Source organism: Numenius arquata, chromosome 5, assembly GCF_964106895.1.
Source record: "Numenius arquata chromosome 5, bNumArq3.hap1.1, whole genome shotgun sequence".
In the NCBI taxonomy this organism is placed as follows: domain Eukaryota; kingdom Metazoa; phylum Chordata; class Aves; order Charadriiformes; family Scolopacidae; genus Numenius; species Numenius arquata.
The window spans coordinates 8706049-8719858 of NC_133580.1; the positions used below are offsets into that span (position 1 = coordinate 8706049).

At 53.6% G+C, this 13810-nt stretch overlaps 1 protein-coding gene across 1 annotated transcript in view; it reads right to left on the reverse strand.

The window, feature by feature from the left end:
* CD99L2 (CD99 molecule like 2) overlaps positions 1-13019 on the reverse strand; it is a 33069-nt gene extending 20050 nt beyond the window's left edge. The window contains exon 1 of the mRNA XM_074147902.1: positions 12918-13019. Within this exon, the coding sequence (XP_074004003.1) occupies positions 12918-12975 (58 nt within the window). The 5' untranslated portion in view covers positions 12976-13019. The remainder of the gene's footprint in view (positions 1-12917) is intronic.
* Positions 13020-13810: the final 791 nt, after the last annotated feature.

Below are 13810 nucleotides of genomic sequence, written 5' to 3' on the forward strand. Positions count from 1 at the left end.
CAGCGACCAACGTCGTCTTTTTGGCTCTGAGTTATGGTGTCGGCACACACAGGCGGTTCCCTGTGCAGGGCACCCACAGCCACCCTGGCACCTCTGCAGGGCGCTGGGGATGGAGGTGTTTTGGGTGCAGGGCTGCATCCTCGCAGCGGTGTTTCCCAACATCTCAGCAAAGGCACAGCCCCAAAGGTCTGCAGGGAGCAAACGGCTGCTCCTCCGTGGGCACAGGTCCGTCCTGCAGTAACTGGGGTGCCTCCAGGGACTCAGGGTCCCCGGGGACCTCTCCTGGAGCAGCACAGACCAGAGCTCCAGACTCGCTGATGCTCTCCACCACCATTGCCTGGGTGCTGGCCCCAGCTGCCTGCCAAACATGTGGCAAATTTACTTGCAAGTGCCAAGTTGTCTGCAAATCTTGAGTTCTTGCTGACTACTAAGACCAAAGCCCAGTCCTACGTGCGTAGGGGGAGCAGAGCTCCTAGAGCCCTATGGACAGTCTCTGGGAGCAGCACTGGCAGGTAAGGACAGCCTCAGAGCGGCTCCACTTCTCTCCGGAGATACGCCCAGGCTGTCTCCTGAACACGGAGCTCCCCCTGAAGTTAGCCCTGGTTTGGAAAGCAGACCCTGAACTTCCTCCAGCTCCTCGGCCGCTGCCAGGGAAGACAGACTGCCCAGGGACATGCTCCTGCACAAACATCCCTGCTGGCAGTCCGCTGGGACAAGGAGAAGCAGGGCTCAGCCGGGAAGAGACGTGGGGGAGAAACTCAGCCCCCTGCACCCACCATGGCAGTGGGACCGAGGGCTGAGGCCGGGGGTACATCGCCCTGGCCCGGGGCACGGCCAGGAGAGAGCAGTGGGACACTGCCCCCCAGCTGGGACAGCCCCTGCTCCTCACCAGGGACAAGGTAACGCTGCCGCCCTCATTCTCCATTCCCAGCGAAACATTTTGATTTCCAGAAGTACTAATCAAAATCACTCTTGATTATGGCAAAAACAACCTCTGCTGAATTTTTTTTTTTTTTTTTTTTATGCAATTAACAAGGGTATATGGTAATTCCAAGCAATCTTGCTCTTGAGATTAAAGGAAAGCCTGCCAGGAAGCACATGAATAAAGCTGTAAGATGAGAATTTGCATAATGAAGACCTTCTCTTTGTGGAGGGACTAATGGTGGTTATGTTTGAAACCTATTAACGGAAATGCCTAAAAGCCTCTGCAAAAGTCAGCGCGTTGTTGCCGAGCCACCGTGACCCGCACAGGCTCCGTCACCCCCGCTGTCCCCCACACTGCCGGGTCCCCCTGGCTCCACGACAGCCCCAGTTCTGTCTTCTCCTCAGCTGGGGCAGGATGGGCAATGTGGCCCCACGGCAAGCACTGCTGTCTGCAGCCCTGGGCAAGGCACCTGGGGCAAATGGCAGCCCCCCGACGCGCTCAGCACCCAGCAAGATGATGGAGGTGGCGAGGAAAACACAACCAGTAAAACCAGCCTGCAGCTGGTGGGCTCCAGGCTTCTTCTCAGCAGACACCGTTAGCACCATGATGTTGGGCCGGGCCAGGAAGGCCACCATCCCAGCGGGCAGGAGAAGGCAAGCCCTCGCTGGGAGCTCCCCCAGGCACTGAAAGCTTGAGGGACGCTGGTGTACATCTGCCCTGCACCACCCTGACAGCTGCCAGAAAGGCCCAGTGCATCTTGTCCCCACCTCGGGTGGAAGGACAGACCTCCAGGTTGCTCCCAAAGCATCTGAAGAAGCAGGGCTGCCCCGCACACCCCGCGGTGTCCCACAGACCTGAGCAGCAGCCCTCGGCTCAGCCTCTGCCACCACTGCCACACCGGGAGGTCACTCTGCGGAGACCAGACAAAAACATGGCAGGGAGGAGTTTCTCATCCGCTGCCATCTCACACAGCCTTTCTCATGCCTCCACAGCAAGATTTAAAGCCCCGGAGGGAAGCGCCCTCATCTCCTCTTTCCAACAGCCAGATCTGGTGACCGGCTCCCACAGAGCCTGCACGGAGGCTGCACAGAAACCTCGAAAGCTGAGGGCTGAGGACAGGCGCTGGCCTCTTCCTCCTAAATTCTGGCATGTGAGAAGAGCCCTGCTCCAGACCTGTCTGCAGGAGGATGAGCTTTGCCACCAGGCTGCTCTCACCCCCGTGCTGCCCTTCTTGGAGTAACAGCAGCTCCCGCCGTCAAACCCACCAGCCTCCATTGCCAAACCCACCAGCCTCTATCACCAAACCCACCAGCCTCCATCGCCAAACCCACCAGCCTCCATCGCCAAACCCACCAGCCTCTATCGCCAAACCCACCAGCCTCCATCGCCAAACCCACCAGCCTCTATCACCAAACCCACCAGCCTCCATCGCCAAACCCACCAGCCTCCATCACCAAACCCACCAGCCTCCATGACCACCCAGCCAGCTCCCAAAGGGGCAGAAACCACCCTCAAATCCAGAGACATTTCTTCATGCTAAACTCTCGTCCTTTCTCCTTCTTCCCAGCGCTTCTCTTTCACCTGCTCTCAGTCTCACTGACTCAAACCAGCGGTGATTACCGTATTTCCATGTTTTATTTAAAAAACGAGATGAGAAAGGCTATTAGCGCAGCAGTTTGGTCCCTGCCAGTCGACTTTGCTTCTCCAACCAGCGCAGGGCTGCCGGCTTGGAGGCTGTGGGAGCGTGGCAAAGGGGTCCTTCTCCGCTCGCTTGGGGGCTGAGACGCAAGGGAGCAAATCTGCTGCCGGAGGGAAACAAAGCGTTTCCGCACGTTTGACTGCTGTGTCGGTGTCGGTGTCAGCCCGTCACCGTGTCAAGGCTGCGAGCGGGAGGGGGCTGCAAGTGCCAGCTGGCCCCGAGGCACCGCGGCTCTGCTAGAGACGGGCTAATCCTGGGGGTGACGCACCCGCGGGCAGCCGCACAACATCCGTGCCCAGCACAGGGACGCGCGCGAGGTGAGGGAGGGGGGACCGAGGGCCCCGCATCACGTCACATCAGCCGCTGCCACGCGATGTGACAGAAGTCAGAGTAACAGCAGTGAGTACGGAGGAGCCCTGGTACCCGGGGGACCACCTCGTCCCTGCAGGCTGGCAGGGCACAGGCCACAGCCCTGGTGCTTGTGGCACAGCAAAGGGCCCTTGTGTGTCCTTTAATGGGATTCCCACCCCACTCTTTGGGGACAACCCCAAGGAGGAGTATGGAGGCTCAGCGCCATGAACTACATCCCCTTCAGCAGCAAGCTCTGTGCAGGGACCACCCAGGGCTTGATGTCCTGAAAGTGTCTGACCCCCAGGAGGCTGCAAAGCCTCAGGCTGGGCTGGAGCCCTCAACTCCATGGGAGACCAGCAGCTCCTAGACTGGCTTGTGCACCGCAGGCTCCCCAAAAGCACAGGACAGAGCGGTACCCCTCCGCAAAGGACAGACAAACGCCTCCGGGTGCTGGTAACAACCCTCGACAGCTCAGAGTGAAAAGCAAAGCCCTGTCAAGGGCAGTGCTACCGGAGCTAGGAAAGGCTTCGCATCAGGGCTTCCCACGGGATGCCTTGGACCAGTGGCCAGCCGCTGCCTGGGTCCACCCCGTCCATGACTCCACACAAAACAAATGTTTCACCAGGTCTTCTTCCACCCCAGTGTGGTGGGAAAGTGGGTATCCCTGTTCAGGAAATACAAGATACCAATCAAAAAGGTTTTCTTCAGTATCAGTACTCAAAGCTTTCAAGGTTTCCAAGGCTCTCTGACATCTCTGTGCATAGAGTGGGTGATGTTTTCTAAGCAACTTTAATAAGATAGTCCTTCTTTGAGGTTTGTGTCAAAGAGGTCTCCGCCGCAGCATTGCCAAAACCTGCTCTCAATTAGGCCCAGATCAATTGCATCAGGAGCAAAAAGCTGGAAGGTTTTGAGCACAAGTATTTAAGATTCCTCCCTTTGTGGGGGGTGCCTAAGGCCAGTTGTACCCCTGATGAGGATGGGATGATGCCCAGCTTTCCATGCCTGGGACATTATGGCCAAGGGCCAATGAGGGCAGGGGGAGCTCGCCCTGTCCCAGCCATCTCGGGCTCTGCCGCTGAGCCTGAGAGCAAATCTCTGACCTTCCCCGGGACTCTGGGAGAATGCTCCAGGTAACCCTCAATAATTCAAAGGTGTATCTGATGGGAAAGGGAGTTGTTTCTTCTTTTCACTCTTTTACTGCTTGTTTGGTCTGGGTTTTTTCAAGAAAGAATGATTTATTATACCTAAAGTGGGAAAGGATGGTGAACGGCATAATTTTTTTATTCCCGTACCCCACACGCTTTGCAAGTGTCAAGAGCAGAAATTAGCACTGACCCTGCTGCACGAGTTAGGGAATGGTTAAAGGCGACTTCCTCAGGTCACAGGAGAACCAACAGTGTCATCCAGGACTTGGGTTTGTCCCCCTCCAGATGCAGTGTGCAGGGGTCTGCTGGAGAACTGAATTACTGCTCCTGCAGGTAGGGAAGGGGAGATGCAGGGGTGCTGCGACCCCACTCCCAGGGAAGGGCAGGCCAGGAGCAGGAGGCAGGATCTGAGCTGGAACCACTTTGGAGGCAGCCTTGGCACGACCTGTGTCCTGGTGCACTGCCCCTGCCCTTTGCCCAGCCCAGCCTCACCGGACACAGGGTGGGAAACACAGACCCCAACTCGGTTCATGATCCCTAGTGAAGGTCACAAAACACAGCAAGTTCCTTTTCCTCCTATGACTGCGGGTGCAGGGCTGAAAATTGGGGTGCTTTCGTGTTTTCCTGCATGCTGTCCACCCAGAAACATTACGAGGTATGTTCACATTAGCCACTTGATTTCTGCTTCCACGTTAAGTAATGACTACGAATTTGCCTAGGGCCAAAGACGCCTGTTTATCAGCCAGACAACAAATTGTGGCATGAAAGCATTTTGTTCATAACCCAGTGCGGAACAACTGATGACAAAGCCACCGACGCAGGAGCCCTAAGAAAACTGAGGCGGGAGATTAAATGCTTATCACCTGATTCCCGATGGAAAAAGATTGCTCTCATCAGATAAAGATCAAGAGAAGATGCTGTAGTTAAAAGTAGGTAAATAGGGAATTACACAGTAAAAATGCTGGTTCATCACTTGGGATGTGCTGCTCCTGCCGTACTGTGCTATTTAAAATGGGAAGCGGAGCGATAGTGGGAATGAAGACTTGTGCGATGCTGACAGATGGAGCGAGGCTCTGGGAGAGCGTGGGGGTCGCAGCCCTCTCTGCTGGCTGGAGGCATTTGTCTGTCCCTGTCACCGCAGCCTGCAATGCAGGGCTCCTGCAGCACAGTGCCCGCCACTGCCTGCTTCCCCGTCCACGGCACCTCACCGGGCAAACGCTGGGGATTCGGATCAGGATGGGGAGCTGTTTAGGATCCAGCCTCCACTGCCCAGCCATGCTCCCCCTCCCCAATGCGTTGGGTGAGGCGGCTCTGCTGCTCCCTCGAGCATCGCAAACCTGGGCAGTGCTACCAAGGGACCGCTGACATGGGAAGGGGCTTCCAGCAAGGAGAGACAACAGGGTGGGGGGCTGCACCCCCCCCCCAAGGAAAAAGCAGGGGCAGAGATCTGCTGAAGGTAATTTTGAGTAGGTGGAGCAGCAACTGGTGATGATTTTTTAACCTTGGCCAGCTGGGCCAGGCTACCCCCACCCAGCCTGGCAGCTGTGAGACCACCCCTCTTGGCTCACCCACAGCAAGGGGAGCTGCTGGTCGAGACTGTGGTGGGAAGCTGTGCCACATCCTTCAGCCTTTTGCATGGACTCATTTTCAATAAGGTGGGTTTTGTTCCTTGCTTTCATAGAGGAGTTTGGAGAAGTCCCTCGGGAAGCATAGTTTGGGGTGCGCATCCAGCCGCGGCTGCTTCCCATGCCCAGCACAGGCTGCGTCTGCAACTGGGGAGGTAAAGCCAGCTTCACCCAGAGCCTGCAGCCAGCTGGTGAGCACCCACCGTGTTCCCTCACCTCCCAGGAGCACTACCGGGAGGTAAAAGCAGAGTCCTGTGTTATGCAGGTGGGAAAAGTCTCCTGAAATACTTCTGCCAGGGGAAAAAAGTGTTTCTGTTAAGTCAATGACAACTTATTAGGGCAAATTCTGAAGTTTTTCTTAAAGAATTTAATGGGTTTTTTTTTAAAAAAAATTCATTACTGTAATTTAAAGTGTCATTTTTTTAAGTCACGAAAGACAGCCGTTTAATTCAGAGATAAAACACTTTTGTAGAAGAAGGAGGTGCACAGCTACCTGGTTTTGCCTCCCATCACCAGGGGAACAGTTGCCTTATAACCAAAGCACCACTCGCTACTGATGCGGCATGAAATAATACTAACATAAAAACAGGAGCTCCCTGAGTTCAAAGAGAAATCCACCAACAGGTCTCTCACTCTCTGTGACCCTACTGGTGGAGGAAATAGCACCAACATTTACAAAACGAACTGTTTGTAAACTGTTACTTTAATTCAAATGTTATGGCTCTGAGATTTCCTCTGCAAAAGTATCTATACCATTCACTCAGTTAAGACCATCATTACAAAAGAGAAAAAAGGAATATATGGGTTTGGTTTCTTTTTTTCAAACCTATGCTTAACCTCACTTAAAAATGCTCTATTTTCTGCATGGGGCCAAAGACGTGCTGGGATCTGTGAGCATTTTTAAGAACTCACACCAGCTCAAAGCTTAGTGCTGTCCTATGGATTTTTGGGAAATAACAAATTCTGGTTTCCTGGCAAATAATTACACACAAACTGCATGGCATCCGCTCAGTGTCTCTTGACAGTGCGTGAGACAGTCTGTCACCAGCAGCAGTAGCTGATGCCTGGCGAGCGGGGCCAGGCTGAACACCCACCCCAGCTGAAGCACCTGGGTGAGAAACCAGCCTGGTTTTTGGTCAGAAAGCAGGGACAAGGGGGATGCTCTGGGCAAGCTTGCACCAGCTGGAAGCATCCCCTTGGATGCTTCAGCTTTGGGGGGCTGCAACCTCTTCAGCCCAGTGTTTCACTGGGGACAGGTTGCACAGGGATTTCTCTGGCCAAAAGAGCTTCCAGGGTGCAAAAATATGCTGGGCAAGGGGGAAGTCTTGCCAATTCTTGGTCTTTCTACCTCTTCACAGCATAAGAGCATATCCCGTGGTACGCTCAGGCTCTGTAGTAGAAACTGTGCGAATCTCCGAGAGGAATGCTATGTACTGGATAGCAGGATGGGACCTGGAGAGGTTTTTACTCCAAATGAGGCAGACAAGGTCTGGCATTAGCTTCGCTCAGATCGTATTGTCTGGAAAGACGACCCAAGTCCTGCAGCAGCAGGGACACCTGAATGGACGTGGCTGGTCATCGTGGAGACGCATGCTCCACCAAGCTGCTTGCTTTCATCCCATATAGTCATATAGGGATCTGACACAGAGACTCTTCCCTAAGCTAGAAGCACATATTTGTCGGCAGACAGCTCTTTATGGTCACAGATTAATGTGCTGTTCAAAATCTTATCACATCTCTAATGACCCTCTGCAGCACAAACACCTCCTTTGTCACCCCCAGCTGGGGCTGGAAACCTCTTCTGCTTGTTTAGCTCTTGCTTCCTCCCCTCCTGGAGCCCACGCTGGTTATCCCTAAACACCCAACCAGGAGCACATCCGTCTGAAGCGGAATTTCAGTAAGATTCTTCCAACTTTGACCCAACTTCTTCAAACTTCATTCTACCCAGATTTCTTTCAGCATGGACAAAGAGAGCACTTGAAAGGGCAAGCAAAATGCTGAGCAATTTTCTTTCCCCAGCACCTTCTTTGCTGGAGACAACCCCGTGCCAGCCGCCCCTCGCCTGCAAAGCCTCCCAACAGCAGAACAATGCTGTTCACAGCATCCCTCCTCCCTGTCTGAGCTGCCACATCCAAAATCCTGCCAGTTCCTCTGGTTTTGCTTTCTTTGGCTTTTCTACACAAACATGCCGTGCCAGCGCTGAATCCCTGCAGCAGACGTGGCCTACTCCTTCCCTGAAGATGCTGCTCATGTGGTTGGGTATCTCGGTGACGAGGAGCTTGCACTCAGCATCAGCTTTCTGCTTGTGGCCCCGCTACTCCTACTGCAATAATTTTCTGTGTTTCCCAGACAAGGTTGGAAAGCAACAAAAAAGGATTTTGGAGTGACTGCAGGACGGTTTCATAAATATGCATTAGCATTAACTTTATCCACATCGCACCAGTAGGCTGAGCTTTCAGGAGATCAAAACCAAACCTGACCCTGTGCAGCTCCACCGAAATCCCTGCAAGTGCACAGAAAGCGTTCGCCTCTCGCTTTGCGACGGCTATCGGGCTTCTACCAGGGGTCTCTGTTTTCTTCTCAAAAGCATCGTTCACTCAGCAAACACGTACTTGTGCTCGCCTCCCAAATCACAGTTAGTGACTCCAGCATCTGAATCCCCGACTTTGAAGTTTCCTTTTCAAAAGAAGTCCTTTCATGTTCTGCATTTTGATATGCCACGTTCATCTTCTCCCACTTTCCTCTATTCAAGTTCTTCCACCAGTTGTGAATTATATCAGTCAATCAGATTACAAAGGAATTATTGCAAAGGTTTTCTCTTTGCCATCAGTGCTATGTAGTTTATTAAACATATGTTTTGTTATCAGAACGGCTTCAGAAGCACTGTCTAATAAAACCCTAGTTTTTCCTTTAGTTAATTGTAAAGTCAATGCCTTAAACCTCCAGGAGATATTTTTCCAAGGAGAAACAAATTTGTTTTTAAACTGAGCAGTCCTAAAAGTTTATTCTAGTCGACACTGGAGATCAATAGACTCTTCTGTTTTATGTGCTTTAAGGCCTGAAACGGTAGCAACAGATGTAAGGAAAAAAACTACATTTTTGTAGAAGGGAAAAAAACCCCAAGAGTTAAATGGCCGTTTCCAAACACAGGTATCACTAGGCTGGTAGAAGAAAAAGTTCCAAAATACAAGCAGAAGAATGGAAATTAATTATTTCCAAAGCTCTGTACATAAATATCTGGGCATGGCACATTTAATTAATGTGTATTTGTTCAAAGATCAGAGATAATTTGTAAGAAAACCAATTTAGCTTCTCCCGCTTTGTCATATGCACTAAAGACACTATCAAAGTAAAAATTATTCCTTAAATATATTACTTTGACTTGCTGCTGATACCTAGTAATTTTAAATTTAATAACATAATAATGTATTATAACAGAGATTTTTAGTGCAGGTAAACGCTTTACATGATGCTTCTATCTCCTTCAGCTTCGACAGCAATGCCAAACCAAGGCTTTCGTTTCTACTCCAAACAATTCCTCCCTGCAGCTCTCCCGGCACAACTGTGGTGAGCAACCCCAGCCAGCGATGGGCATGGAGCCGGCGGGTCACCTGGCACTGGCACCCCTTTTTCTGCCAGCTGTGTCCACCACTGCCCATGGCAAAGCAGAGCCCGGACACCTGGAAAAACATCTGGAAAAGAGCTGGCTCCTTTCTGCTTTCTCTGTGCTCTCGGTTGGGCACCGTTGTGCGGAGACTGTGCAGAGGAGCCGCCTGCAGTGACTGCAGCCATCTGTGCAACAGTTATAAATAGCTAATTATACTGTCTAATATTACTTTCACATTTAAGTAATTATTGTAATTGCTGATGGGATATTGTAGTCACACTTGAGAGGAGAGGTGATCTGTGAGACGCTGTCTATTAAGACAGGGGATGACAGAACGCAAAGACTTGCCCATCACTGCTGATTCTGCAACTTTGGAGGACGTGCCCAACTATTCCCATTGCCACTTTGTCATTGTGAAGTTTTTCTTCAAGCTTTTCTTACCTGACGTAGAGCATAAATCCGGACATGCCCCCTCTGCCTGGCCTGCAAGAGGTAACTTTGCGCTCCCTGCAAGAACACTGACCTCAGATGTCTAATTTGCCATCTTTGCAAGAAAACACATCAGTGCATTTCTGTACTGACTTACCACGAGAGTGGGGGAAAAAAAACAGCTGCGGAAAAGTTCCTTGTTTGACTGTTTTCTTTATCATTTTGCACAAACATGTGGCTAACCCTGGATGACTCAAACGTAACTACTTTCTGGAAAAGCCAGGGATCTGTGCATTTAAAACATCATGCAACACGCTAGCACGGGGAAAACTCGTCTCCAGAAAGAAAGGCTTTGAGGGGCATTTGGTTTCCTCCACTGCCTCAAAATACCGTGATACTTCTGCCCCACACTGCGCTGCGGGAATACGCTGGAGTTTTGCAGCACTGGAAAACGGCTTGTTGCCCTGTGAGCAATTCCTATTTCCAGTGAGCAATTCCTAGTTCCAGCATCGCACCCACAGCCAGACGGGTGGCGAGGGCAGAGGGAGCACGGCAGCTCAGATGCCGGGACGGATGCAGCATGGCTGTGTCCAACAGCCCACCGGGCACTGAAGCACACAGTCATGTATAAAGGGTCAAAGGGAATTTGACCAAAGAGAAACCCAAAACCAACCACATTTTTTTCAATTAAAAAGTGGGGGTTTGTTCCTGCTTTACTGGACAACCTCAGCCAAGATGCACATTATTCTCCTGTCAATGGTGGAGCTGGACCTCAGCTGCAGGAATAAACTAAGTACCAATTTTGTTGTCTAGTTTGCTGTTCTTGATAATCTGTAAACCTCTGAGCTTGCAAGAGACTGGTCTGTTTACAACCCACCACCGGCATCGCTGGAAAGACTGTTTCAGAACAAGAAGCCAAAAAAATAGCCAGCAAATAGATGCAATGAAGAAATTTGACTTCTGTTGCTGCTGTATTGAAGGGCTGGGGTAGAAAGCCCTGCCTCAGAAACCCACATCCTTACCACCACCTGATATTTTCTTGTGGGCACAGAGTGATGGTGGGGAGGATGACCGGGTACCCGAAAGGCCAGTTCCACGCTCAGGTGGGGAAGGGCTCTTGAAGCCTCCGTCAGGGCGCTGTAAAGCTGCTCCAAAACATTTGGGGGGGGGGGGGAGCCAGAGGGAGGAGCAGGCACCCACCCCTGGGTTGGGAGAGCCACTACCGAAATAAACAGCGGGTGAGGAACCGGAGGCCCCGTGGAAAGGCTGAAGCCGCCCCCTGGTATCTTATCCCTACGCGTCCGGTGTCAGCAGGGCTCTGCTCAGAAGAGGCTGCAAGTGCAGAGCCCCCTTACCTTTACGGAATTGTTTCCACCGAGAGGCAATTCAAAGCAGCTCAGACAGGAGCTGAACTTAATGTTGTTCAATTACCTGTGAAGCCCCGCGCTGGCAGGAATGATTTATAAACGTTTCGCTGAAATTCACTTTGATACAAACACAGCCGAGGATATTTAAGAGCTGGACCCTGCAGCCCAGCGCTCCAAAATGGAACAGAACAGCATTTTTCTGTGCCCACGCTGCAAACAACACAGAATACAAATAGCTTTACTGCTGAATAATCAGATTTTTTTTTGAAAACTATTATTTTAATCTAAAAGCAGGACTTCATGCACAGTCTCTTAGCTCAGCCTGTCAAACTGATATCCACCAATTAAGACAGCAGCTGCTAAACTGGTGAGCATAAGCAACTCTATACCATGCTGTTACCCTTCCAGGTGCACGGGCACGTAAGTACCTAACGCAAAGGGAGACTAATTCCAGGCTGACTCACGGTAAACCTAATCTCTTCCAGCAGCAAAAGCCTCTTGCAGCCCAGTTCACTCCTCATTTTGATGCTAATATCCTCTAACCAGTCTGTGTTTGATGGGTGCCTCCTAGCTAATAGCTGATTTTTTTAGAAAAACTTTCCCAAGGCCTTTTACATAATTGCTGTCTATTTTGTCTGTGCAACCTTCAAGAGGTTTTTTTTCCTATTCAAGCAAACAAACAGCTTTTTAAGAACGCTTTTTTTAAAAAGAAACAAACAAAGAGTTGTGGTAAGCTTTGCATTGATTTTAATTCCCTCCTTCCACTCCAAAAAACATGTTTTTTTTCCCCTATCTTCCCAGCTACTGTCCAGCTGGGTCTGATTTCTGGGTTAGACTATTCTGATCTGCAGAAATAGCAGTGGGACTGAAAAGAAGAGTGAGAATACACCCAGCAGCCCAGGAAATTTGGGTCACACAGAGAATCTGCTAATCCAACAGCTCAGTAAGCAGAGAGACAAAACCAAACTCCTTTCCTGACGGCTCCGTGACTCCCTCCGTTTTGGATTATCGGAGACACAGGCTGTTAACGGAGCTTTATACCTGCAGCACCGCACATTTGGGTTCAACATCGTTGTGACACTTTGTCATGAAGAGGCATACGCTGCATTCTGAGATGCTTTAATCATCATTACTGTCATCTAATGACAGGTTTAGAGCCATCATATCTGTCAGATACCTGTGCAGGAGCATCCCCGGCTGCCGAGCTGGGGGAGAGGGGACAAGCGCTGCCAGCGGACGGTAAGAGCTGCGGGGGAGAGGGGGTGACTGGGGAATGGCTTTGGCCGGGCCTGGCCCTGGTGCACAGGCTGGCGCCCCGCCATCTGCTGCGGTGTCGGGGTGCTCTGCGCAGGGTGGGGCCTCGGGGGGGTGCAGTCCCCTCCCAAGGGCGATCCCTCGGGCGGTGCATCCTCCTGGGATCCCCTGCTAGGGACCCTCTCGGGGGCGCATCTCCCCGTGATTTCCCCCTCCCCGGGGAAGGCTGCATGCTACCGGTGGGATGCATCCAACCCGGGGAGCCCTCACGGCGGGGATGGGGGGAGGGGTGGGGGGGCGCTGCGGCCTCTGCGGGGTTTCCACTCGGGTGTGCACGCTGCGGGGTGACCCCGAGAGGACGGGGAGGGATGGAGGGTTCCGCCGTGCCTGCGCCGAGCCCGGCGCCGCGATCATGCGCAAACCGTCCCCCGCCGCGCCCCGCGGGGATCCCCCCATCCTCCCGGGCCGCCCCCTCCCGCTGCCGCCCCGCGGAGCCGGCGGCCCGGCCGCCCTACCTGAGCCCAGCAGCGCGGCCAAAGCGAGGAGGAGCCCCAGGAGGCGGCGGCCGGCCATGTCGCGGCGGGGCTGCTCGTCTGCCGCGGGCAGGGCCGCCTGCCTTCCGCGGGGCGGAGCGGGACGGGGCGGGACGGGGCGGGCACCGGCGCCGCCACCGCCCCCCCCCCGCTCCCGCACCCCCGCCCGGCCCCGGCGGGTTGCCGAGCACCGGACCCGGCCCACGTCCTCCCGCCGGGCGTGTGCGCTGGGCTCAACCAGCTATTTCCTCACCGACGTGGGGAGAACCCGCGCTGCAGATAGCGAGGAGGAGGCGCGCAGGAAACCTGTGCGGGGGTTTGGGTTGCTGCCGCCTGGATGCGATGCTGCTGTAGCGGCTGGCGGGGGTGGGGAGGGACCGGCGAGGGGGACACCCTCGGGGGCTGCGTGGTGGTGGGCAGCACCCCGGGGGCTGCGGGAGCCGTGCGTGGTGGTGGGCAGCACCCCGGGGGCTGTGGGGGTCGTGTGCGGTGGTGGGCAGCACCCCCGAGGCTGTGGGAGCCGTGCGTGGCGGTGGGCAGGACCCCCGGGGGTCGTGTGTGGCGGGGGGCAGCACCCCGGGGGCTGTGGGAGCCGGGTATGCCGGCTGGGGTGGAGGACCCTGGGTGGGGGGGCCGTGCGTGGCGGTGGGCAGGACCCCGGGAGCTGTGGGGATCTTGTGTACCGGCTGGGGGCTAGCACCCCCGGGGGCTGTGGGGGCTGTGGGTGCCGGCTGGGGGGCAGCAGTGGTGCCGGGCGTGGGTGCTCTGCCCCGCTCCCGGGAAGGGGCTCCGCAGAAGTGCAAGGGGAGGCAGCTGCTGTAATTTCACCCTTTCAAGCCAAGTTTTTAATGTGGAGGTTACAGAGCCATAGAAAT